Below are 27,230 nucleotides of genomic sequence, written 5' to 3'. Positions count from 1 at the left end.
ACTTTCACTAAAAATGATGTCAGGAATGTGATGACTGAGTTGAGTGTATGCCCCTTTATAAAGCAATGTGAAACTATCAATGGCATAGCAATGTAATGTTAGGAAAATGTTGAACGTTTATGGTTATTTTGCAATTGTTCCATTCCCTTGACAGACACATAAAGTACATTCATGTAACAGCCACCATCAACACCAAGTTCTCTCTGTGTGCACCTTTGTAAACATGTGACCAGCTCTGCTTTCCTACCAATTTTATTAGGATTACACTGCCTCACTCAGGGTTTTTGCATTCATCATCTGTTTTTAAGTCTGGAGACTCCTGTCCAGGACAGGCTTCAGATGCGCCTCCTCGCAGGAGACTTGGCTCAGATCTGAACCCATTTGATTTGGCATTAGGGACCTGTTGCGACAGCATAGTTAACCTTGCTGACGTCGACCCTGAGTTGGGTTCGAACCCACAGCCTTCCGCACGAAAGGCGTATGCTCTAACCGCGGCGTTTTTTGCAAAACTCATAAAAATGTATTTGGGTCTGACATTTGCATAATGCACTTCTAGTTTACACCAAACGAGAACAAAAAAACATGTGTTTTAGCATTAAACATGTACATGTTGTAATTTGATTTTAGAGTAGTAAGTCACTCGACAAAATTAGTGTGTAATTTTAGTGTGACTTGTCAACAGCACTTTCTCGCCATAGCATAATACTTAAGGGAATAGGTCTACGGTATGTAATTGCATAATAGTAAACTTGATCAATAGACAGCTGTCCATATTCAAATACTAAGAAAAATAATGCTTACACCTCCCTTTGAACCCAATCTAGTCTCAATAATATTGAGACTGGATTGGGTTCAAGCTACCAAATCATTTTCTCTCATCAAAGCGCCTTTTTGTGGGTGCTTTTGCCTATTTGGTTAACCATTCTCCACTGTTTCCCACACTGGAGATTAAATATTTACTTTCTTAAAAAAATGTCCTCTCTAATTACTTACTGGCGCTTCAAAGTTATATGTTTTACTTGTTATTTTTATTTGATTTTTCTAAATTGTTTTTACTTAACTGTAATAATATGCACTGCTCGTGATGAATAGAATTGCAGACGTTTATTTCTTGACTAATTCACCCTCATAATCAGATGGCAATTGGTGAAGCACGAGAGAGCTACTCATCTCACTGTCTTTCATGACACCTCCTTTTTCACAACAACACGGTTTAGAGAAGCATTCTTTTATTCCAAATAAAATCTTATTTTTTAAACAGCATTTCTAATTCCATCAGAACTCTGCAAAATGTAATAAAATGTGATTTGTTCCATCATGTTTTAAAAAGGACTTCAAATATAGTTTCCTTTGCATGGCTTTTTACAGCGCTGTGGTTTTAGAGATGATTACATTTCAGCACATGGGCCAGCCTCCTTCAACAACTTTGGTTTGGTACAAGAGAGAGAAAAAAAAACTCACTATGAACATTTAAGAATCTTTAATTCACACTAGTAATAAAATTGCATTACATTTCATAAAATAAATGTTCCAGTTTATATATACAGAGAAAACATACTGTACATACCCTCCAAGGAACCATTTCCAAAAGGAAAGAAATAAAATATAATAAACCCAAAACAAATTTCACAAAAACATACAAGCAATACAGTGCTCAGCTAAGCAGGCACAGCTGTACATCAAAACTTGTAACTGCTCAGTGTTGGGGCTGTGGGAGGGGCAAAAAGTAGTACATTTACAATAGAGTCCTTAGGGACTGATAAAGGGGTTTTTTAAAAAGTATTGCAGACAGATGCTTGTCTCTTTCCAAGTGCAGCAGAACATCCATCTTGTGTGTGTGGAGCCGGGGGGGCCGAGGGGGGTGGGGGGATCGCTGCCACGGGGTCCCACTATTGAACCTGTGTCTCAAAGCTTCCATTCAGCTGCCCTTCCTCATAGTCCATTTGACACAGAATCATGTTGTTTTTTAGGAAAAACTTGTCCCCCACGCAAAACCTGTTGGCAGAAAAATATAAACACGACATAAAAATGTTATAAAAAGACAAATTAGAATCATGACAAGAGTGACTGGCCGATTAGAATGGCTCTCTTCCGTGACAGTGACAGCACCTGATCACCATCGCTGCACCCCTTGCTTTCATTGTACACGTTTGGCTCAGGAGTTTTCACCCAATGCTAAGTGACATTGTCCTTTGTCGGGAGATTCAAAGCCTGTTTTGATGGTCAACGTGTAGGCGTGGCTTCAAATAAAACTAGATTATAACCCCTTCATTTCAAAGCAGGCATACAAGAGGCCTGGCGCCCGCTGAAAGCAGGAGGGTCAACCTTCCCAGGCCTGGCAAAAAAATGCACCGCCACCACAACAGTTTCCAAGGAAACCCTGCCACAGGGTAAGCCTTTCACACACCGGTTTTGGTGCCAGTACTCATGAATGTTTTCCCTCCAAAGTCTCAGAGTCGGTTGAAAAGGGAAAATAACACACAGCAGCCTGCCCTACTGATGTTGTCCTCTATGTATACGGCTGTTTGTTTGTGTGACACCGTAGACGCAGCTAATGTGCCAGGCTGGTTGAAGGATCGCAGTCATGGTATTACTGTACCAGTCTAAACATTTGCCACCGTTTCCTCCAGCTAAGGAGAGAGCCTGCAATTTCATTTTCTTACATCCAGCGCTCACTATGGCAACTGAATTTGTTCTGTATAGAAGGTTAATGGTCTTTAGGCTGTGTGGAGGATCAGGGTCACAAAACCTCTCAGACATGAAAAGTAAGCTCTGCTCTCAGGGCTGCATGTTCTTTATGCACACTGTATTGATGGGAAAATGCAATATTAGAAAGAGTATATGAGGCCATTGCTGTCGGGTGGAAACCTTGCATGTCCAAAACCATTCCTTTTTCACTGTGGGGACCGCAGTCTAACAATCCTTCGTTAAAATATAGGCGTTTCTTTGCTAAATAAGGGCGTGCCCTTCAAATGTGGGCATTTCACTTTTATATCAGCCGGCAAAAACAGGTGTGCCTTTGCGAAAGAAAGGCCTTTTCTGCAAAATGTGGGGGTGAAACCTTTGTGACGATTGGTTCACTCTCGCTTCCCAAGTTCCCCTGTGCGCACGGTCCTCTCCATTCCGCCAGGCAGTAACCTCGCGTCAAATGGCGCTCCTCAGAGCGGACACAGGCAGCTTTCCCTAGCCGTTCCCTGCCCCCCCCCCCCCCCCCCCCCGACTGAGGGACTACCGTATTTTCAGAAAAAATATATAAGTAGTTTAAATATTGAGTTACAAGGTTCTGCCTGACAGCAACGAAACATCAATTTATATCCATGTTCTCTTATGAGGCAGCCTCGCTCCATGGAGATGCTTCTTTGTATAGTTTCTTTGTATAGTTTATTGTCAACCCTCTAAATAAAGAATTCAGAACAATTCCATGTGGCCTGACACGACTCTAAGAGCTGTACCACTTCAGATACATGGGTTAATTTGGTAAACCTCAAGTTTATAATCACAGTTAGTTACAAAGGGACAAACGGCTGGCAGGCCAAAATTCAGATTTATCCAGACTTCTAGAGTCTGGTTGAAAACAATGTCATCACACAGCAGTGGTGGAAGTAATACTCAGATTTTTTACTAAGTAAGAGTAGCAATACCACGATATAAAAATATATTAAAAAGGCCAGTATTCAAAATTTTACTTGAGTAAAAATACAAAAGTATTGGCATCTTTTTCAAAAATAGTTGATCTACAAGCTCACAGCGTGTCATGATGTGACGCATTGTGAGATTGTTATTTTCGAATAGCCGATGTATAAAATAGGGTATACCTATAATATAGGTGGTTAATTTATGTTTTGTAACAATAATCTAAATCTACAATGTAAATAGTAACTAAATTGGAGTAAATAGTGGAGTAGAAAGTACAATATTTGCCTCTGAGATGTAGTGGAGTAGTTTAACTCTCTCAGTGCCAATGAAATAAAAGAAATATGTTCATACTGTAACAGCAATTTTTTTAAAGTAAAAAAAATAAAAAAATAAGTTAACTCATTGAGTGCCATTAATGTGTTTCACGTGTTTTTACCGCCATGGCTCAACGTGCCAATGACGTGTTTGACGTGTTTTTGAAAAAAATAGTAAAAAAAAATGTTCTTTCTTTTAAAAAAAAAAAAACATGTCCAGAACCCAAGATATTATCATCTGAAGATTTGCAGCTCCATCCACTCCTTGTTTAACTTAGAAATGAAAAAGGCTGTATCTCGCTTCCTAAGCACTTTTTGTTTTCTGTGAAAAAAACTCTGGCACTGGGACAACATAATGTAGAAATAATTTTTATTTATTCGTTTTTGTTCTTTTACATACTCATAGGTAGTAAAATTGCCAGAATTGCCAAACGTTTAAAAAAAATAAAAAATTCTGGCACTCAATGAGTTAAACAAGAAATGAATGGAGCAGCGAATCTTCGGATCACGATATCTTGGTTTCTGAAAATTCTTTTCCCCCCCACAAAAACTCGGAATAACTCGTTTTTGGCACTGAGAGAGTTAATAAAAAAACTATAGTACTATAGCGACTGCTTGGGACAACATCTGACCATACTGCAACACTTGACGCGACAGGTACCCCCGCTAGATCATTTTACAACATCCCGGTAATCCCACCCACACTGGAATGCGGACGTGCCGCTCTCGAACCCAAACTCGTACAGAGGACGACGGTTAACCGGTTAAAACGGCGGAGGCGCGCCGTTCGGCACCCACGGCCGAGTTGGCAGTGCCTCTCATGGCTCAAGTCCGCTTCGGCAGACTCAGCGCCGTCGGAGTTGGGTAACAATAGGGACAGAATTGTAAATCAACCCTCAAGTTCAATGTTACAGTATGGTCAAATCTGTCCCCAGTCGTCACCCGTTTGGCGGTACGGGTGTGAGAATGCATTGCAAAAAATAGAAATAATCAAGTAAATGTACCTCCAAATTTTACTTAACCCATTAAGGCCTGGAACTGTGTCATTTTTAGATTTGAGCTAAAAAGAATTATTTTACACTTTGGGCTATTCAAAAATAGCAGATATACAAGCTCATAGCGCTCAAAAATCGTGAAAATGTGTGCAAATCTTTGATTATATATTTTTTTAAAGCGAACATTTTTAACTCAAATCTTTGCTTCTGGGGGTCCCCCTGGAACAAAATATTTCGATGGGGGTCAGCGGCCAAATACATATCATTTTGGGGGTCCTTGACATGAAACAGTTTGAGAACCACTGATATAGAAACATATGTTTTTCAGAATAGCCAAAGTATAAAATAATGGTTATAGCTCAAGTCTATAATGACACCGATGCGTTCCCGGACTGAATGGGTTAAGAAGGAGACTGTTGAATGGCTTCTACTAGCCAATAACCATTTCAGCACTCCATAGGACATCTAAAAATGTCAGTCACACAGCACAGTTCTGGTCTTACCTCTGGTTGCAAAGCTGACAGGCAAAACAGTCCAAATGGTAAACATTATCTCTGGCTCTCATCACCATTTCAAAGGCTGGGATCAGTTTACTGCAGGCAGCGCAGTTCCCCGTTGTACCAAAGAGCCTGAAAGACAGAGAACACAGGCTGAGATTAACCTACCTTCCCTTTGCCTTGATGCAAACGAAGAGCAAACAAAAATGTAATGTCATAAAGATCCAGTGAAGGAATGCTGGGGAAAAAGGAAGAAAAACCTGAATGCATCGGATGTAATACATAAATCTATCTTGGCACACACTTGGTATTTTTGTTAATGAGGGGTTACAAACATAGATGTTAATTCTTGGCTAATGATCTAATTAAAATGATCACATGGTTTTAATCTCCTTCTTCAAAGGCCTTCTCTTAGCACATTGCGAAAGCAGTGAATGCAGGTCTGAGGCAAACCAATTGAACTGTTGAAAGTTTTCTTTAAAAACTGCAGCGCCTAATAAGTCTAGCTCCAACCAAAGCCAGCTGGATTTTACACAAGAGTCTAAATTCTATAATGTAGTCAAAAGTTGAAAAGAATTTGGTTACAAGGACACTCTCTCTCTCTCTCTCTCTCTCTCTCTCTCTCTCTCTCTCCCCCTCTCCATATTTCCCTTGTTCACGGGAGATACTGAGAGAACGAAAGGAGATGTAACCTGGATGTTCGGCAGCGAACAGAATGGACACAACTGAAACATTGCTGCTGTTTGTATAAGCTTATTAGGTAGGAGGCAAACGATGAAGGTCACAAACAGAGCAAAGAGGCGCTGGCATAGAATTCTTTCTCCTAAAAGCAAGGGGAGCTCAAATGCCTCCCACAGTCAGATTTACATTTTCATTTTCCAAGCCCCTGCCCCTAAGTTTAATTTGGAGATTCTGAATCACAGATAGACTTAAGCATTCTGCAGCAGGAACAGGACCATTTCACAGCTTTGCAAGACGGGATGAGTTGGCAGCACAGTGTTGACGGTATATGTCGTGTATTTTGAACACAAAAGTTATAGGTCTCAGACAGAAGAGGCAGAAACCTGATTGTTTAGTCCCTTTTATTTGGTTTGCCTTGTTACTAGATAGCATCTATCTAGTGAACCCTACTTCTAATTAGGGCCTCTTGTCCAAGAGGAAGGTGAGGAGGTGGGCTGTTATGCTCATCAAGAGATGGATCCACAGCGTGTTAAACAGGCACATTGGTACTTACAGTTTCAGCAAAGGTGGCAAGTATACCAACTCAAAAACACATGATGTCATAGAGAGATCCCAAATGCAAAGATCCTCACCAGTTCATAGATTAAAGATTAACGTTAATGTCTTTACCATCATCTCCTCTGCTGCTGATCACACCATTGTGCATTAAATTCAGTGGCAACATGCAAGTTACATACAGTATAGTATACAATCTATTGAATCTAATGTATGGACAAGCTGAAATGTCTGCCATAATGTTGCACTCAACCTCCAGGGAAGCTCACCTCAGTCAGGAGCACTAATATAATGGTCCCACCCCTGGTTGACCGGGCCTGTAATACCATTAGAGTGGTTCTATTTAAGCTCTACAAGTCAAATTTGCATACTCTACACAGTCTAATGAACCAGACATTGTTTGGGTGGAGACTGACCTTTTGTACATGTTTCAAAACACAGTTGCTTAAAGCATCTCAGCTTTGCAGAGCTATTACAGTACATGCAAGAAGCCCTGACTGGCTGTGGCACACTGATGTTACTCTTTTACAGTGCATAAGGAGCAGTAAGTAGGCATACAGTAGGTCGACCAGCTGCAGTGGCCTTGTGGTTAGTACCCTGAGATTGGGAGGTCGCGGTTCGATCCCCGACCAGGTCACACCAAAGACTATAAAAATGAGACCCAATGCCTCCCTGCTTGGCACTCAGTATCAAGGGTTGGATTGGGGTAAGTCCCTGCGACATACTAGCGTCATATCCAGAGGGTGTACTTGGACATCAAGCTGCCTCACGCGACAGAAACAGGAGATAGGCTCCTTTTTGCCAATTCCCTCCCATGTGTATAGTCTCCGTCACTGCTGACTCCTACAGTTGGTCTTGGGAGGGTAAAGACTACCACGTGTCTACTCCAATAAACATGAAGCCACCAGCCACTTCTTTTCATCTGACTGTAAAGAGTTTCACCGGGACGGAGTAACTTAAGCAGAGGGTCATACTGTCCTCCCCAGTTCAGCTCCCTGCTGAGCAGGGACCCTGTAGAAGTCACTAGTGCAGCGACAGAGATCACCCTCCTTCGCCCGGCTTCCCACCCGCAAACACGGTCAATTGTGCTCGTTGGATGCACCGCAGAGGAATCAAACCCCAGTCTCCATGGTGGTGTGCAGGAACTTTAATACCGCGCCACCCAGATGCCCACAACACACTGTATGCTTGTATGTCACAACATCTATTCCTAACAGAGGCAATTTGGTCTGAAGCCCACAGGTAGTAAGTGGACCCAGAGAGAGATCTATTTGTCCTTGGCTGACCTGATTCTTTTGCACTGCCATCAGACTGGGATGCCACTCCTTTGGAATAGGTTGGCCTTTGTTGGCAGATCTGCTCTGTGATTCACTCTCACAGGCAGGTAGAGAGAGAGAGGGAGAGGGAGGGAGACGGAGAGAGAGAAACGCAGAGAGAGAGACGGAGAGATAACATGCCATCAGCAAACTGCCTAATTGGCCTCCTTGTGCAAAACACACATAGATTTCTCACTCTCCCATTCTTGTTCCTGTGAAGGTGAAAGTGAAAGTCTTGAGAAACGGCCCCAGAGGAACTATAGTTATTAACTAATGTTGGTTAATTTTAGCTTGTGTACTGCAGCTCACTGAAAAGGCAAACAACACTCTGTCATGGTCTTTAGCTCTAGCTGAAAGGCAACTACACCTGAATAACAGATATTACAATGAAAGTGAGTGGCCAACAAATGCACAATCAGTCTATCATATTGGCGGAACGGTGGTGGTGGCGCAGTGGTTAGCACTGTTGCCTCATAGCAAGAAGGTCCTAGTTTTGAACCCTGCAGGGGTTCTTTTTCTGTGTAGTGTTAGCATGCTCTACCCATGTCTGAATGTGGCTGCTCAGTCACTGCTCCAAAGTTGTTAGGGTGAAATGGGTGAAATGGAGAGGACCCATGTCCCTAAGGGGTTAATATGTATACAACTACTTAACAACGCAACATGTTCATGTCTTCAACCACACGGCACAAGAACAGTGTGAGCATGAAAGTGTGTTTTTATGTCTGAATAGTAAGTAGCCTATGCCTAGTGGCAAATGTTTTGCCACAGGCAGAATTTTCCACCACTATCAGCAAAACACCAAATGATGCATTTTTATTTATTTATTTGGTTAAATAATATGTTGTATCCTAATTAAGTAAGTTTTATGGTGCAAATGAGGAAGCGGGCAGCTCAGGGTCACCAGACAGCCTATTAAGACACTTTGTGTTGGTGTTTCCTCTATTTTGGTAATTACTTGTACGTGATCATATTACTGCATGTAGTGTCATGTTTACAAAGAACAGGCCCTGGTGGGCAGCTTAGGGAAATGAAAGTCTTATGGAGTTTAGGTTTCTTTGTTATGCTGTCCGTTGATGCACTTTTACTTGTGTGGACCGTGGATGATTTAGTCACTTCCAGTAATGGGCTAAGATGCACTGCAAACTGCAGTGTGTTAATTTAACTGAGAGTGTACAAATGACCGTCACCATAGAGTTATGTTTTATCTAGAGTACGGACCGGAAATCCCCGCCCATTCTTTTCAATGAAATTGCTCACCCAGCGCGTATACCCCTCCTTTCGGGTTAGGGCGCTCTGGTTTGATGACATCATGGGGCCCTTTTGCATGCGAAAAGGCCATTGTTGGTCAAAACCCTTTTCACTCATATTGTAGAGGGCTCCAACCGGCCCAAACTTGTAATACCAAATGTGGCCACTTGGAAGGCTGCGCCTCAGAAATCCCCCCTGGTCCTGGGGGCTTGACCGTCACGGGTCCATTTGGTTACATTTTGTGCACTCTCAGCGTTACAAATGGATAGAGCATTTCACTGTGTAGAGAATGGAGAAGTATTGATTCAACACAGTGGACCAGCATTCACAACATAGGATACCTGGGATCATTTAGTCATGAATTAAAGATCATGAAATAATGACGGGAACAACATGTGGGACATGAAAGCTTTACTGTATATTTTGTGATAGCTCTGAAATTAGTGTGTTAATAGATTGGGTGGTACTGAAAGACGGCTAAATAAGACCTAGTATGCATAGATCAGAGCAAAAGAGAATCCGTTGCGTGTACAGCTTTGTTGCTAGAGTGGGTCATCTATGTACAGTACATGAATTCACAGCACCCAGAAAGCTTTTTCAGAGAGCAGATGTGGATTGTGTTCGAACAACATTTATTCTTTTCATTTAGCTAAAATGCCATTTTATTCTGAATACTCATGTATTGTAATGACATGTGGCTGTCATTGTAAGAGTGCAGTGGCTCATGCAGTTTAATTTCCCCGGTCATTTGGATTAAATGAATCAACTCACAAAAGAAAGGAAAAAAGAAATCAGCAAGAATGCATTTTCTTTTCTCTCCATCATTTCTGTTCAAATGGTATGAATGGCAGGTTTGTGAAAAATATTAGGCCATTCCACATCATAGCTCCACATCATGCTGTATATGGCAGCCCATCGTGTTTTTCTTAAGTAGTCATCAGTTTTATAACGGGGTTTGAGGCACAGAAAGTCTTAGTTTAAAATACAGGCATCAGTGGTTAATTTAAAGGGATTAGAGGGTTATAAATACTCATTTGGAAGGTCACCCACAAGCTGTGAGACACTACAACTTGGATTTCCAAGCACTAGATAAAGTGAAACCATGCATGGCCATTTAGTGGGTGACTTTCTAGGGAGCATGTTCAAGGACTTTCACATTTGATAATCTGTATTAAGATACAACCTAGTATGGTCAAACAGGTCGAACCGGTATAGAATACTGAAATACAGTTTTTTCAGTAAAAACAGAAGAAATAAGACCTGCACAAAAATGTAAGGGTTTCGCTGCGGTCTCTTCGAAATCAACAACTATAACCTGAGAGGAATCAAATGAGGGTTGGAGGAGTTGCTGCTGCCTCACAACAACAGCAGCCAAAACAGGTAGTTCGATTTTAACTTTGTATTGAAGTTGTTTTCTTCTTATTTCGAGAGCAACAACACACAGTCACAGTAGCTGCAGCAATTCACATTACCATCTCCCTGCTCGTAATCATCGTAAACATCACATTCAGTGCAGATCAGGCATCTACGTTACCCCTCATCACACCCCGCTTGTCCTTCATTACTTGACTTAATTTGCCGTAATGTGTGATAATGGTATGGCTAGAACGCAAACTGATGACAAAAACAATTGGCCAGAATTATACATTTTAAATATACCGTTATTTGTCATTATTTGGTGGAGGAAGGTCAATCTTTTTTTTCTCTTCTTTTTTTTCTCGCTTGGAGCGGGTCAAGGAAAGATATATTTCTGTCAGAGGGAGAGTCACATCTTTTTTTAATTCAGAGCATTCTAAAATCCTCCATTTACCCCCTCATTCTAAATAATGAACAGTCCCTAACTAACATGAGCTGAAACAGAATTGACTATGATAAAAGAAAATGGCCTCTACTATTCTGTGCATTTCTCACTGTGTTATTAATGTCGGTAGCCTACTTCAGCTGTGTGAAGTTGCTGCTTTGGTAACTTCATCTGCTTGTCTTTATTGCTTCCCTCCCAGCCTTATATTTTCTACCTATTCCCTAAACTCTTTGAGGTTTTCTTCTCTGTGCAGCCAGGGTTTGTCAGATTTCATAAAGGGAAGAGCTGCTAATGCATGCGTGGCACGTTCTGACCTTCCCCAACAGTTGGGTGTTTTTGAAAGTGTAAAGCTTCCTGTTTAGATCTAAGACATGTTCCCAGGGAAGAGGAGCAACTGTGGAAGGACAACTGTTTTAGTTCACAAAGTAAATGGATAGATGTAAAGCCCATTTGCCCAGATTGAACTGGCATTTTACTCCTGCTGTTTCTCTTGATGGTGGATACATTATTATTGCAAACGTGCATCCATTTGTTAAGATTCATTATGCTTCATTTTTGAAGTAGGAGACTGATGTGGTCTCCCTAATGTTAACTAGATAGAAGATTAAATGATTTCAGGCTTGAAGTCACAGTGATCAAAATCATGACTGGTATGTGAACCTTTTTGGTGAGATCAACAGATCGCCCCAGATATAAATTAAATGTTTAATTGAGCTATTGTTTTCCTTCATAATTAACGTGTGCTGCCAAATTGCTAACAAAGCCCAGGCTTTCTGAATAGAGGAAAGTTATTATCAAGTAGATTAACAAGCATATAGCCCCAGTAGCACCTCCTAGTGACTGTGCTGCTCCTTACACCAAACACGACCACGTGCTTTGACTCACTTGCCATCTTAACTCTCTGGCTGCCAAGAACGAGTTATCACAAGTATTTTTCTGAATGCCCTGGCTGCCAAGAACGAGTTATCACGAGTTAAAAAGAAAAAGAAAAAAAATGGGGGAAAAAATCAGAACCCAAGATATCGTGATCCGAATATTTGCTGCTCCATTCACTTCTTGTTTAACGTATTACTTAAAAAGGCTGTATCTCGGCTCCTGTGTACTTTTTTTTTTACTATGTATTTTTGGCCCAGACATTTTTTCAAAGGCAGACAATTAATGTCAACGAGGTCGCGATGACCTCGTTGAAACCACACAGTATAACCCTCAGTGATTAGCAATCATCAGGGGATCGATCATAATGGAGATAAATATTCTGTGACTACTTGAAAAAGGTAAGAAAATCAAAAAATCGCTGGCAGTGGGCAAACGCGGCCAGAAATAAGTCTAGCAGTGAGAGAGCCGCACGCTCGCTAGTTGGGCTAAAAAGTCTGGCTAAAATGCCCTTCTAACAAACATCAAAAAGTGTAACTCCTTACCCTCCTTCAAAACCGCCATAAAAGAGCAGCACCTGTCTGCAATTTGTAAATGGTCCTAGAAAAGCCCGCTAAGCTTAACACCAGAAATGTTCATTGCTACTATTGTTGATTATGTCTTGTTTATTATTGTATATTATTGAATGTCTTTAAATGCCTTAATGAATAGAATACACCAGACCACAATGGAAACAAGCCCCAAGGGTTTTTTGTGTTATCCTTTTATAAACCGTACCTCGGTACAAATTTCAAACTGTTGATAAAGTATTCACTCACTCACTCACTCACTCAATCGATCAATGAAACAATCAATCAATCAAACCTTATGTATAGCACATTTCATAAATCAGGTGCAACTTAATGCGCTTCACAGAAAAGAAAGATTACAAAGAAAGGAAATGTAATAGTTGGACATGAAAATACATTAAAAGCAAATGAAAAGAACCTAGGTAAAAGCAATGCTAAGCCTATAAACTACTGTTGAGATAGAATTCAGGGAGATGTTTATGACTAAGGTACTGTAGTAGAGTAGTGTGTGTGTGTGTGTGTGTGTGTGTGTGTGTGTGTGTGTGTGTGTGTGTGTGTGTGTGTGAGAGAGAAAGAGAGAGAATAGTGAGTTCAAGAGAGTAGAAGTGCATTCATGATGGTGCTAATGCTACTGAAGGACATACACAGATGGAGCTCCTATCATAATTAATGTGCACATGGCAGAGCTCCAAACCCACGGAAATAAAGGAAGTGTGTTTCATCCACCCTCTTGTCTTTAATTAACTGCAGCTCTGTGCAGGAGGCTAATTCAATGCAAGGATTCAACTTCATTACTGCAGGTTAGGAGAGCCGTCATCTCCCCACACAGACCAAGGAAGGGAGAGTGGAGATTGCATCAGCTACTTTTAAAACTTTCAGTTAAAACTCTTCTCTGTGTGCAAGGCAAGACTTTTTTTTGTTCTCTTCTGGATAATAGAATTTGTCCCAAGCATCTTTAGCCATTAGCCTAAGTGCTACGCATGTGTCTAAAGGCTGAAGAGCAGATGAGCAGATTTCATAGGGCCAACCGAAGCAAAACACAGCACTTTTTTCCCTCTTATTTATTCTCGTTTTAGTATTTTCATCGCATCGCTTCACTTCCCATTCTCTCTGGTTTCTTCTCCCCTTGGCCTTAACCCACTCTCTGCATGTCATTGTTGGGACTTACTGGGAAAAAAACAGCTTCTGCCCTATTCTTTACTCCTGGTTCCCCTTCTTCTTTATCTGGGCATCCTTGCCTTAAGCCTGATTTACCCTCCAGCGACAAATTTGGTTTTCAACAGTATTTTGTTATTGTTTTCTGTTGTATCGAGCAATACGCTGTATGACAATTGGACGCCATAGCATGTATTTACCCTGGTTCCATTTTGTTCTTTGCATCTGTTGCTATGACATGGCTCCACCCCACTAATGGTACGAACATCAATCACCCAGGAGTAGAGCCCATCTTCGAAAGCCTAATGTATGCTCCGTAGTCTGACGGTGTCGCGTGCGTAAATAGCAGACCTACAAGCTCACAACGTGCCGCATCCGTGCCGCGTTGTGAGCTTGTAGGTCGGCTATTTTCAACGCGCGACACAGTCATGCGACAGAGCATAAATTAGACTTCTGGGGATCGTATTTTACGAAGTCACAACTCTGAGGTTCAATCATTTGTTGCCCTCTCTTGTCATTTGTCCATTTATTATTACCTCATCTGCACCATCTGCCCCTTCTGGAGGCAACAGTGAGTCTTGGCGGGCCCTCCCTCACCGCATCTTAACTGCATTAACTGTGGGTGGGAGCTGATGGATGGTGATGGTCTATCTCAACATCATGTGCCTAAGCCCCTCTTGGGTGGACTGCAGGCTGCATGGCTAGACCTGGGTGGGGTGGGGAGGGGGTGGATTTATATGACATCCATTTATATGAGATCCATGGGCGAGGCAGAGAATTGGGGCTGGCTCTCTTCAGTTTAAATTCTGAGAGTAAGTGTAACTCGCTCACTTCCTCTAGGCCTACTAATTGTACAATTATCTTATGAATTATTTATTTTTAATCTACATCTCCTTTTGATCTCATGCACGTCCCTTTTTTTGCATTGTCATCACAAGTCCACAGTATGCCATTATTAACCACATAAGCCTGATTTATACTTTGTCGTACGAGCTGATCTACAAGCTTGCAATGCGAGGCCATCGTGACGTTTTATAAGCTTGTAGATCTGCTACTGAAAAGTATAATGACTACAACTATAATGACATGCCCAAAATAGGGACGGCAGATTGAAAGTGGTTGATCCAGCATATTAACATACAACTGCCCCCATTTCTAACGTTAACCCATTCAATCCGGGAACGCATCTCTGTCATTTTAGATTTCTTTGGCAGATATACAAGCAGATCTACAAGCTCATAGCGCGGAACCGAGTGCCGCGCTATGAGCTTGTAGATCTGCTATTTTTGAAAAACCTTGAAAATGTTTCCAAATCTGTGAATGTATATATATTTTTAAAGAGAACATTTGTAACTGTCAAATGTCTCAACAAATGTGTTTTTCTGAAAAACTATCATATCTATAATATCAGTGGTGCTCAAACTTTTTCTTGTCAAGGACCACCCAAAATTATGTTTTTGGCCGCCGATCCCTATCAAAATATGTTGTTCCATGGACCCCCCCGCCCAGAAGCAAAGATTTCAGTTAAAAATGTTGTTTGAAAAAAATATATGTATTCAAAGATTTGCACAATTTTTATTGTGATCTGCTATTTTCAAAAATAGCAGATCTACAAGCTCATAGTGCGGGAGCTTGTAGAGCTGCTATTTTTGAATAGCCAAAGTATTACAAAAATAACGGTTATAGCTAATATCTAAAAATGCGTTCACCGGACAGACTCGTTCACCGGACTGAATGGGTTAAATTAGAATCAGGATTACAGTCCCTCCCTCTTGAATTAACGCTTCACATTCCTACTGAGCGAAGTCAACCCTGGTGGGCAGCAGCAGCAGCAGCAGCGGTGTGCCAGAGGTATAGTGGAGAGAAGAAGAAGAAGAGAGACGATAGGTGAGATGAGCGAGAGGCAGGGAGGGGAGAGGAGAGCACACAGTGCAGGGTGCAGAGATTCAGGAGGAGGCCCCGGGCAGCAGGGGTCTCTAAGCTGGTCCCGAGGGGCCTCCCTCTAGGATATAAATGGTGGGATCTCATTGGGTAAGCCCCCAGGGAATGTGACTTAACGCCAAGGAAATGATCATGTTTAATTTAGCAAGCAGATGGCAGGGGGATGTGATGTGGGAGGGGGGGGGGGGGGGGGGGCATGGAGCCACAGACACACAAGGCTGCCCTGGAGGTTTCCCACAGCCCTAAAGCTAACTGGTGCCACTGAGACCCAGTTTACACCATGACAAGAGACTTCTCTGTACATGTAAACACAGAGGAAAAGAGGGGAATATGACCAATATCACATCACAAGTAACACATGGTAAACATTAACACATTCAGTCCGGGAACGCAACACTCTGTCATTTTAGATTTCTTTGGCTGCTCAAAAATAGCAGATCTACAAGCTCATAGATCTTGTGGATCTGCTGTTTTTGGGAAATCTTGAATATTTGTGCAAATCTTTGAATATGTATTCTACAAATGTCTTCTTAATCCTAACGTTTTTAATGTTGCTATATCAGTGGTTCTCAAACTTTTTCATGTCAAGGACCCCCAAAATGATATGTATTTGACCGCGGACCCCCATTTAAAAATATTTTGTTCCAGGGACCCCCCAGAAGCAAAGGTTTACAAATGTTCGCTTAAAAATATATATATTCAAAGATTTGCACACATTTTCACGATTTAAAAAAAAAAAAGAAGAAGAAAGACATTTTAAATGCCAGAGATCCGTTCCCGGATTGAATGGATTAAAACACACATAGATTGTCTGTTTTTACAAGGTTTCTCAGTGCCTGAGAAGAATTGTCACACCAAGACAACAGGGTTTTCTGGCTTCACCGCTATGTCAAAATAAGTGAAAAACAGTAGTTTTACTACGTTTTAAAAATGGCCAATAATGACAGCCAAAATAGGGACGGCAGGTTGAAAGTGGTTAATTGACATACATCTTGTCTCTTCATATTCTGTACCACAACAGCCTGGGAGAAAACAACTTGTAAAAGCTATGGAAAAACAACAAACAGAGCACGCCTTCATTGTAAGGTTAATATTAAAGCTATTATCCGGGACTCATGTAATTTTAACCGAGTATGTTAATAAAATATAACTAGCACATCTACTGTGGTTGTGATGTAGCTCGTCTTCCAATGAGAAACTTAAACCCAGGTACCGCTAGGGGCAGTTGAAATGTCTTTTTTGGGGATTTCTATTTTTTTCTTCATCAACCGGTTGACATTGTCAGTAAAGTTATTTGACGCAGATGGCGGAGGGACACCCTTTTTTCTGCAGGTTCCGCCCGGGGACCACCCCTTACTGTATATGCCTATTCGTAACCTTAACCCTAACCTTAACGTCACAAAAACTATGCCTAAACCTAATCTCAAAGCCACGCCCATCCGAGGCAAAAAACCCGGAAAAGAGGGAGACTCTTGTATATGCGCCGCCATCTTTATTGTAGTTTGGACATAATTGCGATTACCTCTCTCCATCGTGAGAGGAAGACAATGGACATAAAAGTGACGAATTGTAGCTTTAAAATATTTAATTTGTATATGTTATTCATCATGGTGATAGTCCACTGCCCGTGAGTAGAAACTTTGCATAATGGCTCTAGTGTTTATTTGTTTCAACCACCACAATAACCAGAGATTTATAAGGTACAGGCAGTTGGAGGAAAGCTTTTATTTAATTAAACTGAGATGCCACCATCCAACAACATGTGCTCAGAAAATGAACCTATTGTGAAATATTCTGCTAATTAAGTCTCCAAAGACCTGCAATGAATTTGCCTGTAGCCATGGTACGTCAACATCATGGTATCACGATCCAGCTACACAAATTCTAGTCACAATAACACGAAGAACCCACTGACCAGGCAATTACCATATTTAAAACAGGTGAACGTGTATGAAATTAAGCAATCATCTTAAGATTAGCATGTTGATTGACAGTTATATAGCATTTGGAAGCTTTTCCCAGACGTTAAGTGATGCATGCGAGTAGAGACTGAACCCAGTTCCACAGTGATAGGTGGTAACAGAATGTTGTTGTAACAGGATGTTGTAACAGGATGTTGTAACAGACCACACAGCAAAATCTTCAGTGTTCATTTAACTCTTGAGATCCTCACGATCCTTACACTGTCAACAGTAATCTGTAGGTTTCATGTCCTCACCGGGATTCAAAATCGAAACACAGGTCTTCTGCATGGAAGACCGAACTTCTACGGCTCTTCCAAGATGGATTCCCTACTTGTCCAAGGGAGCTATTTTGCTCATGAGCTTCAGACAGTACTACTTGTCAACCAGTAGTGTCCTACCCGACACCGGGGTCTTAAGTTCTAATTGGAAGATCAGGCCACCTACAACCGCTGTAGATGTGCTAGTTACATTGTATTAACATACTGTACTCTGGTTAAAATAACATTTTATTCATTCAAATAAGTTCCGGAATACAGATTTAAAGGAACCCTGTGACCATTCTGCTCTGCCGAGTATCTCACAGACACTGATTATGATACTTTAATGTCACACAGCCACTGCGCAGTAAAATCTTGAGTGTTATTTTAAACATGAGAGTGTACTAGTGGAACCAAATTGACCCGTAAGGGATTCCATTTGTACACTCTCAGAGTGAATTAATGCTGTGGCGTGTATGTGTGACATAACCTTTATGGTGTTCTGTTGTGAGGGCAGAGGTGCCTGTATGTGTGTCTCTTACCTCAGGTAGTCCCTGCGACAGAGGATGAGGTTGGCTTTAGTGTAGAGGGTGGAGCCCACCTCCCCCAGGCGGCAGTCACAGCAGGCACATTTCAGACAGTCCTCATGCCAGTATTTGTCCAGGGCCTTGAGCAGGTAGCGGTCTTTAATCTTCCGATTGCAGCCTGCACACCCCTTCTGTTTCCCTTTGGGCTGGACGGAGAGCATCGGCACACCTGTAGCGATAAGGAGACAAACGGCCACGCGTGATTTACTGCCCAGGAACACCAGTGACTTTTCCTGTTCTCTCTCTCTCTTTTTTTTTTCTCCCTTCGATAAGCCGGCTGCTTTCTGGAGGCGTCGGTCGGAGCCTGGCCTCGCGGACGGCCACAGCACACTGCCTCCCCTGCTTCATATGCATTAAAGAAAACATTCTTCCATGTAGATAGTCACACAGGTCACATTGGACTACAAACCAACCCCTCGCTTGTTAAACAAGAACATGCTGTAATACATGGAACAAAAGTTGCACGATAGCTCACAGTGGGGCTTTCAGAGCAAAAGGACACGGCAGCAGAGGTTTTTTTTTAGAACACACAGTGTAATTTTGCTTACTATGGTATTTACAGCATGCTGTATAGTATGTTAGTCACCTAGCATTTCATCAAAGCTCATTTCACTCAACTGTCCACAGCTGTAAAAGCTTCTCATGGGCTTTGTTTGGTATAGATTAACATTAACCTTTTAAAAAGCCTCTGACCACAAAAACGCTGCTACCAGACCCCAGTGAGATATGTTATGGCCTAAGTGCCTTTCAGCGCGCACTTACTCTCTTTCATACATACACACAATGTCTCTCTCTACGACACACACACACACACACACACGCACACGCACACGCACACGCACACGCACACACACACATATGCACACGCACACAGACTTCCCTGCGCGCAGCATTACAGCCTTTCCTCCTTTTACACTTATCTGTGCTCATGTGTCGGCAACAAGCGGGCCTAAGTAACCAAACCCGCAAATTGCCCCGCTGTCACGCAGGTCCCCTTTAAGTGTGCCTTTTAGCCTCCTAAAGGACAAATAAAGTCCATTTAATAACGGCACTAAACACTAATAGTGTATGTGTGGCTGACATTTGTGTTTGGACTAAAAGCCCCCCTCAGGCCACTGCTGGTACATAGGCAGGGGCACGCAGCTCCCCTCTGTAGCACTAACAGGTCTGCCACAGCTGAAAGCACAAGACAACAGCTCTTAAGACACACTCACACACTGAGCTATTGATCTGTCTAACAGAACACACAGTGGACGCCACTTGCCACTCTACTTCCAAGACACATTTCTCTATGAAAAGGAGAAATAAAAAAATGCTGGACACTATCTGCATCAACGGGGGGGTTCGGTAGACATTTTGTATGTTGGGGTATCTGTGAGAGCCCCATCAACAAAAACCTATACTGTTTAAAGGTATGATAGTTTCACATAGGTCACAGTCTTGGTTCCGTTGTTGCTTTACACAAGTGTGCTTGTACTTACACACGTTGTATTCGTAACATGGCTTGTCTAGACCTAATATACCGTAGGTAATAATAATAGTCAAGTAATGATGCTCTGCAGTTGTATGAGGGAGAGCGTGAATGGGGTCAGTGTGCAGTAGCATTTGTGGTTCACTCGGTGATAAACAGAGCCTCTGGTGGTAATAAGGGAGTGCTTCACTCGGCACTCTCCCTATTTTTCCTCTGAGCTTGTCAAGTATTTTCACTTGAAAAAAAGAAAGAAAAAAGAAACATACCACTTTTCTCATAGTAGTTCTTTGGAAGAGCAAAGCACGTTTAACCCCAACGCCCCCGCCCCTGCCGTTCTTTTTTCTTCCACTCGCGTGGCCATGTGCACAGATGGACTCACAGAAGTACCTTATTGGAACCAGATTTGCTCGGCAAATTTTTGGCCATCCACACATCAGTAATGCTATGAATGTAATATAATTAGCATTTCCCCTTTTAAAGCGAAGGAGAAAGAGAGAAGAGAGCTTGTTAGTCAAATTTATGGCTTTGGTTTGTGTGCGAGTTAGTGCTCTGGTGGTGTTGAGCCGTCCTATTTCTTTATCAGAAGTGGGAAGGGGAGGCTAATTGGTCCAGTGCTGGTGATGGGAGCCATCAATTAGTGTTCCGCCTGCCCTCCAACTCCCTCACCTCCTCCCTCCCCAAAACAGGCCCCTTGAAGCTGGCACATTAGGATCACAAAACCCGCTATAAATACCAATGTTCGGTGTAAATGAAGCTAAAAAGCTTCAAATTCAAGCCACACTAGCTGAGGGCGGTCTCTCTCTCTCGCTACCTGCATTTCATGGCTTGTTAGGGGAGCTCTCTGCAGGTATGCCAACAGTGCTCGCCTGTCAGGCTTCTACAGAACTAAAAACAGTCTTAATGAGCAGAGAGAAAATACCTGTGTGTGTGCGTGTGCGTGTGTGTGTGTGTGCTATGTTTGAGAACATGTGCGACGCAAAAGAATCAGGTTGCTGCAATTCCCTTGGGGATCACACAAAACCTTTAATTTGCCTTTTATGACAGCTAATTAGTTATTCTACTCAAAATCTTTGCTTTAAATAAGAGAACTAATTATACACAAAGGTCGTTCCCCCACCTCCACCGAACGACTCCTAATTGGTTTAGACCACCATCCGCCACATATACCCCTTAAACACATCTCGTGTAATGTGTTTTTACATTTACTGTACAAAGGCCACAGCTTTAACCCTTTTCAGAATGACTGTATGTACTGTAGAGCTCACCCCCCCCTGGTTGGACTCACGCACCTTTTGTTCCAAAACCTGCACAGTGCCATTAAAGTGACAATGCTCCACTCCTTAGCATAACCCAGATTTTTTCAGATTGCAGTTAGTTTGACACCCCTTTCTTCTGCGCATACCTGTACACTACACTGTGGTCCTGTGGGCCCTGCTGTGAAGAGACGGCTCAACACAGAGGAAACAAGTCTAACTGGGTAACTAGTATGCACATTGATCTGATCCTCGTGTCTGTCGCAGGGAACAAACAAAAGGCGTGATGTCTTGTACCACAACCAGCTTCTGGAAAAGAGCTTTAATAGCGGTGTAGCAGGCAGTGACTCAAAACTTTCTAAACAAAGACTAGTGACAGAAGAAAACGATTGTGTGAGGAAAATGTCTTGTCAATTCCCTTAATGCCACGAGACATCCTCTCGCACCTGTCACCGCTCTGGGTAAAAACGTGAAATCATGGAGTACAGGAACAGAACCTCCCAGGCTCACTATATACCACCGAGAAGGAAAAGTTGCATTATGAAAGGAAGGAGCACTTAATCCAATCCATTTAACCCTTTAAGACCGGGAACGCATCTGTCTCAGATTTCTTGAATTTTTTTTCAAATCTTTGAATATATATATATATATATATATATATATATATATATATTTCAGTTACAAATATTTGTAACTGAAATCTTTGCTTCTGGGGGATTCTACAAATGTCTTCTAAATCCTAGCAGTTTTTAATTATTATTTTTTTGACTTATGTTGCTATAATATCAGTGGTTCTCAAACATGTCAAGGACCCCCAAATGATATGTATTTGGCCGCCGACCCCCATCTCAAAATATTTTGTTCCAAGGACCCCTGGAAGCAAAGATTTGAGATTTGAGTTAAAAATGTTTGCTTTAAACAATGTATATATTCAAAGATTTGCACAACATTTTCAGGATTCTTCAAAAATAGCAGATCTACGAGCTTGTATATCTGCTATTTTTGAATAGCCAAAGAAATCTTAAAATGACAGATACTTTCCCGGTCTTAAAGGGTTAACTGATACAAGTGCCACTGACCTTCCAGTGCCATTCGATGTCATCTAAATGCATACCTCTCCACGTCATGATTCATATTCCAACAGAAGATGCTTTTTTTTTTATCCTTGAAGTGGAATGAAGGCACTTGCCTTGGCAAAGTATCCTTTCTGGGAAATAATTTAATTTGCCATTAGCACCGACTGTTAGGTTGTCATCTCTTTTTTTTTCCACCCCTCTTTTTTTATAAGACATTATCTTAAAAAAAATATGTACAGTGAGGTTTTTTCCCTCCCAAGGAATCTGTCAGTACCATGTACTTTCCATTATAGAGATAGCATCCGATTTCTGTTACCCCATTTCAACTTCCATCTTTAAAGCTATCTAAAAATCAAATCAGTGTGCTAACCTTTTTGATATATTTAAGGTTTAAAAGGAAAATAAGCCGTTTGGAGCACTCAAGGAAGCATTTGAAAGCACTGAAATGCAATTATCACATATGCATGGTTAAAGCCTACATTTCCTCAGATTAGGCAAGGGGGACAACGAGAAAGATAGACTGACAGGATGACATCCCCTTTGATCTCCTTTCTCTCTTAATGCTATAGACGGTCTAGTATTTTATAATCTCTAAAATTAGCAGGTGGGGGATAGAAATGTGTTCCAGTGGTGGAACGTAACCAAGTTCACTTACTCAAGTACTGTAGTTAGTAAGATTTTGAGGCATTGTTTTTATTTTACTTGAGTATTTAATTTTTTTGTTGCTAACTTGTTGATTGGCTATTTTCAAATAGCTAATGTATATAGAGTTTAAAGGTTATTGTCGGATTCCTAAGCCAATAATTTGATGACTGGTGGAGTCTCAATTGAGTCTCATTTGAGTCTCCTACCGGAGACATAAGCATCTTTCCACCGGTCATCAAATTATTGGCTTAGGAATACCACAAAAAACAAAAAACTCCACATATTCAAGGCTTCATGGGGTGTGTAATTGATAGATAAGACATTTTTTGGGTAAACTACTTTAAGGTGGTCAAATAGATTGTTTTGCTATAAACTCATTTTGCTGGGGACCACCTGGAACCCCCCCCCCCCCACCCGAAAGACCCTTGGGGGTCCCCGGACCTCACTTTGAGAACGACTGATATATGACATATGAATGACGTATTATTCTAAATTTGGGCAAGCTTTCAGCCCGCTCAGAGCCCCACTACCCACTGGCAGCATACATAAAGTCATTTGATGCTGATGGATCCAGCGGATTTGTGAGATTAGCAAGGAAACACAGACAGACCGACACACGGATCGACCCTCTTATAGACGGCTAGACTCCTGCAAAGTACTTCTTCCACCACACTAGGTTGTACCATACAGCCATGGCTCTAGTTCAAATGATTTTTAACTTGCTATAATGTGCAAGTTTCAGTGAGAGAAACAATTTCTGTACATTTTTACACTCTTTAAGAGTTAAATTAGCCATTTTCAACCTGGCGACCCTATTTTGGACATGTCATTTTAGGCAAAACAATTTACTTTTTTATGTTGAAAATGTCAGATCTACCAGCTCAAGCTTGTAAATCAGCTATTTTCGCCAATTTTCATACGAATAAGTATACACAATAGAGCTTAAGTGGTTAACACTGAGGATGAATCCCTTTACCATTAACTACCAACGACTGGCCTAGAATTTAGTGCTGATGATGTCGCTTTTAGTTTTTGATCAGTGTGTCCCTTTTAACGCGTATGATCAAGTTGGTGTGTTGACACCATGGCCTGGTCCTGTGGATACAGTATAAAGGAGCCTGGTGAGAACCGGCCATCTTGGCACGTGGGTTGGGAATGGGAGGTCGGCAGGCAGGCATTCAGCAAGGCTGTGTGGGCCTCATGTCTGGGGGCCATATAATTACTACTCTCAGCTGCAGTAAATAAAACAGTGGTAGCCACCACCATGACACTGAGAGGGACGCTCAGTAGAAATTACATGCAACATTACCAGCTGACTGCATTCGACTGAAACAATTGCAATAATTATTATTATTATTATCATCTCACTGCGCTCCTGCCTGCGACATCAACCAAACATTAATGAGACAGGATGGATCTATGAAGTGATTTGAGTACGGGCTCACTAATCCATCGCAAATCACATTTGCATAAGAACATGAATTATGAGTTTAAAATTCATAATTATGAAAAATATAATATAATATTATTTTGTATGTAACTCCGAAGAGAGTACAAACCATTTGTACGAAGTAATGTAACTTCAAAGTCACAATAACACTGAGGATTTTACTGTATATTTTTAGGTGGTGATAAGAAAACAAATCTGTCCAAGGTTATGGTAAACACAAGTAGGCAGCAGAAGAACACTGTGGTGGTGTGTTACATGAACTCATGCCGCTTAGGAGTTACAAGAGCTGTTTTAAGACCGCACTCTTTTTGCCTTTCAGCCTCTGTTTAAACGCTGTGGCCATGGCAATCCCAAACAGAATTTGTCCCAGGACTGAGGTGTCTGCTTCTAAGGTTAATAGGGATCTCAGGCAGATGTCCCACCATTGTCTGCATGAATCAGCCCCTCTCATTCAGCTCCCGTCATTACTGTAATTGAGCCCGCAGACACGTCTCTCTATTGCCAAGACGAAAAAAAGAAAAATACAAGACATCTGGTAATAATCTCAGCTGGAACACGTACAGCAGCTGAAAGCAGACCCAACGAGTGTATTCAAAGTGATAAGCACAATCAAGTAGACTGAAGCACGGTGTGATTCATGGTCACATCCTACGCTGGAGCATACTGTATCACATGGGCAAACCGTAAAGATATGTACGCATGTGTATATTCACGCACACATGTGGGCACAAACACACACACACACACACACACACACACACACACACACACACACACACACAACTTTGTAGTTCCTCACAGGGGAGTGAGTTGATATATTACATTTCATGTAATGTTTTTCTTCGTATGAGCCTTCTATGGCACTGTACTGTACACTGTGCCACATTTCCAGATGGTTGTATATGAATGCTGGGGTCTGTGAGAGAGGTGCTTTCTGAGGTTGTTTGCATGCTATGATTATGACATATTAACACCCACAGTAAGTGGGAGAGAGAGAGAGAGAGAGAGAGAGAGAGAGAGAGAGAGAGAGAGAGAGAGAGAGAGAGAGAGAGAGAGAGAGAGAGAGAGAGAGAGAGAGAGAGAGAGAGAGAGAGAGAGAGAGAGAGAGAGAGAGAGAGAGAGAGAGAGAGAGAGAGAGAGAGAGAGAGAGAGAGAGAGAGAGAGAGAGAGAGAGAGAGAGAGAGAGAGAGAGAGAGAGAGAGAGAGAGGGGGGGGGAGGGTGCACAGTAAAATCCTCAGTGTTACTTTATTCATTTGTAACTCAAGGAGTGTACAAATGTTACAGTTGTAACTCCCTTAAATGAGTTAAACGAACACTAAGGATTTTACTATATAGGTGAGGTAGGTGCAGATGAGGAAGGGACTGTTCATTAACAAGATGCACTTTCTCAAACTTTGCAGCTTGCCGTGGCTAATAAGCCCCGGTGAAAGGTAGCCCAGTCGTCTCTTTACAGTGACCCTGGCACTGCCCGGTATAAGGGAGGGTTTTGTCTTCTGGAATAATTGCTCTTTTCACATGTTACAAGTGTCCTGACCCCCGCGGTCGCCAGCCACTTTCCCCACCATAATTACTCTGATCCGCTCCAAATGAGCCAGCCGCATTAGGGCTGCAATAACACTGGCCCAGCTTCAAGCGCGGCACGGGGAGTCTCAGCAGAACGGCCTGGAACAGGGCTGCCTTTTCTCCCAACCCACGGTCATTTCCATCACGTCAGAGGTGCATTTCTTACACTTGAAGTCAGCAGCGGCCCTGGGCCCTTTTCTGAGGAGGCAAAGAGGCTTTACAGAAGGAATTGTTAGCTCCTGGTGCTCACTGCTCACTGCGGTTTGGCTGCAGACGCCATCCCAATTAACGGATAACTTCATTAGGGTGTTCCTTCCACATTTTCCAGCCCCTATTATTTTTAATTTATTCACATGGGGTTAATTAAAAGAAATGTATCACAGAGATATGCAACAGCTTTCTAATTAAATTCATTACTGCTTATTTTGAGACATGAAACTGGCATAGTTTCAAATTACTACAGAAGACGACTTGTTCCAACACTTGGTTCGCTCACTCACAACTATGGTGGGACCACAGCTGTAGGGGGGGGGGGGGGGGGGGGAAGAGAGAGAGAGAGAGAGAGAGAGAGAGAGAGAGAGAGAGAGAGAGAGAGAGAGAGAGAGAGAGAGAGAGAGAGAGAGAGAGAGAGAGAGAGAGAGAGAGAGAGAGAGAGAGAGAGAGAGAGAGAGAGAGAGAGAGAGAGAGAGAGAGAGAGAGAGAGAGAGAGAGAGAGAGAGAGAGAGAGAGAGAGAGAATGAATATGATGAATGAGGAAGGGGAGAATAATAACCAAGGAAACAACAACATCCCTGGTTTCTAATATTCATCCTGCAGGATTACCGTTAAGGAACCTGAAGAGGGAAATGCAAGGAACCGTCTTTGAGGCATCGAAAGAGTAAAAAGAATCTTCTGCATTGCCATCCAACCAGTCAGCTGTGGGCTTCCTGCTGGGCCTTGTCTGTAGAGGGTCTTTTATTTGTTGGAATCCTTTTTTAAACCAGACACTTTTTCACTCCACACACACACACCCCACATCTCTGATTGCAAGCTGTCGGTAACCTCGAAGATGAATGCATCTTCATAGTAATTAGACCCTCCAGAAAAACGTGGGCTAAAACTCTTGATTATGCGGGCTAAAACTCTTGTTTATGCGGGCTGAAATCCTTGATTTTGCGATGAAATATGCGGTTTTTTTTTGCAACTTTATGCGGTGAAATTGCGGGAAGTTGCGAAATATGCGGAAAGTTGTGAAATATGCGGCAATGTGCGATATATGCGACATGTGAAAAGTTGCGAAATATGCGATGCCCATATTATGCGATGCGATGCGCATATTATGCAATGCGATGCGCATAGTATGCGATGCGATGCAGACTTTTTGAAAAAACGTTACCCCCGCA

The 27,230-nt window shown here is 42.0% G+C and overlaps 1 protein-coding gene across 1 annotated transcript in view; it reads right to left on the bottom strand.

The window, feature by feature from the left end:
- Positions 1–1,820: 1,820 nt before the first annotated feature.
- Positions 1,821–27,230, bottom strand: part of lmo1 (LIM domain only 1) — a 33,570-nt gene continuing 8,160 nt past the window's right edge. Inside the window, exons 2-4 of the mRNA XM_084060486.1 lie at positions 18,345–18,558; positions 5,449–5,574; positions 1,821–1,995 (exon numbers count right to left, since the gene is read on the bottom strand). Of these exons, the coding sequence (XP_083916612.1) occupies positions 1,890–1,995; positions 5,449–5,574; positions 18,345–18,558 (446 nt within the window). The 3' untranslated portion in view covers positions 1,821–1,889. The remainder of the gene's footprint in view (positions 1,996–5,448; positions 5,575–18,344; positions 18,559–27,230) is intronic.

Source organism: Gymnoscopelus microlampas, assembly GCF_963454915.1.
Source record: "Gymnoscopelus microlampas genome assembly, chromosome: 1".
Taxonomy (NCBI): domain Eukaryota; kingdom Metazoa; phylum Chordata; class Actinopteri; order Myctophiformes; family Myctophidae; genus Gymnoscopelus; species Gymnoscopelus microlampas.
Note: the sequence above shows the minus strand (reverse complement) of the source record. Positions and strands in the feature narration are given on the sequence as shown.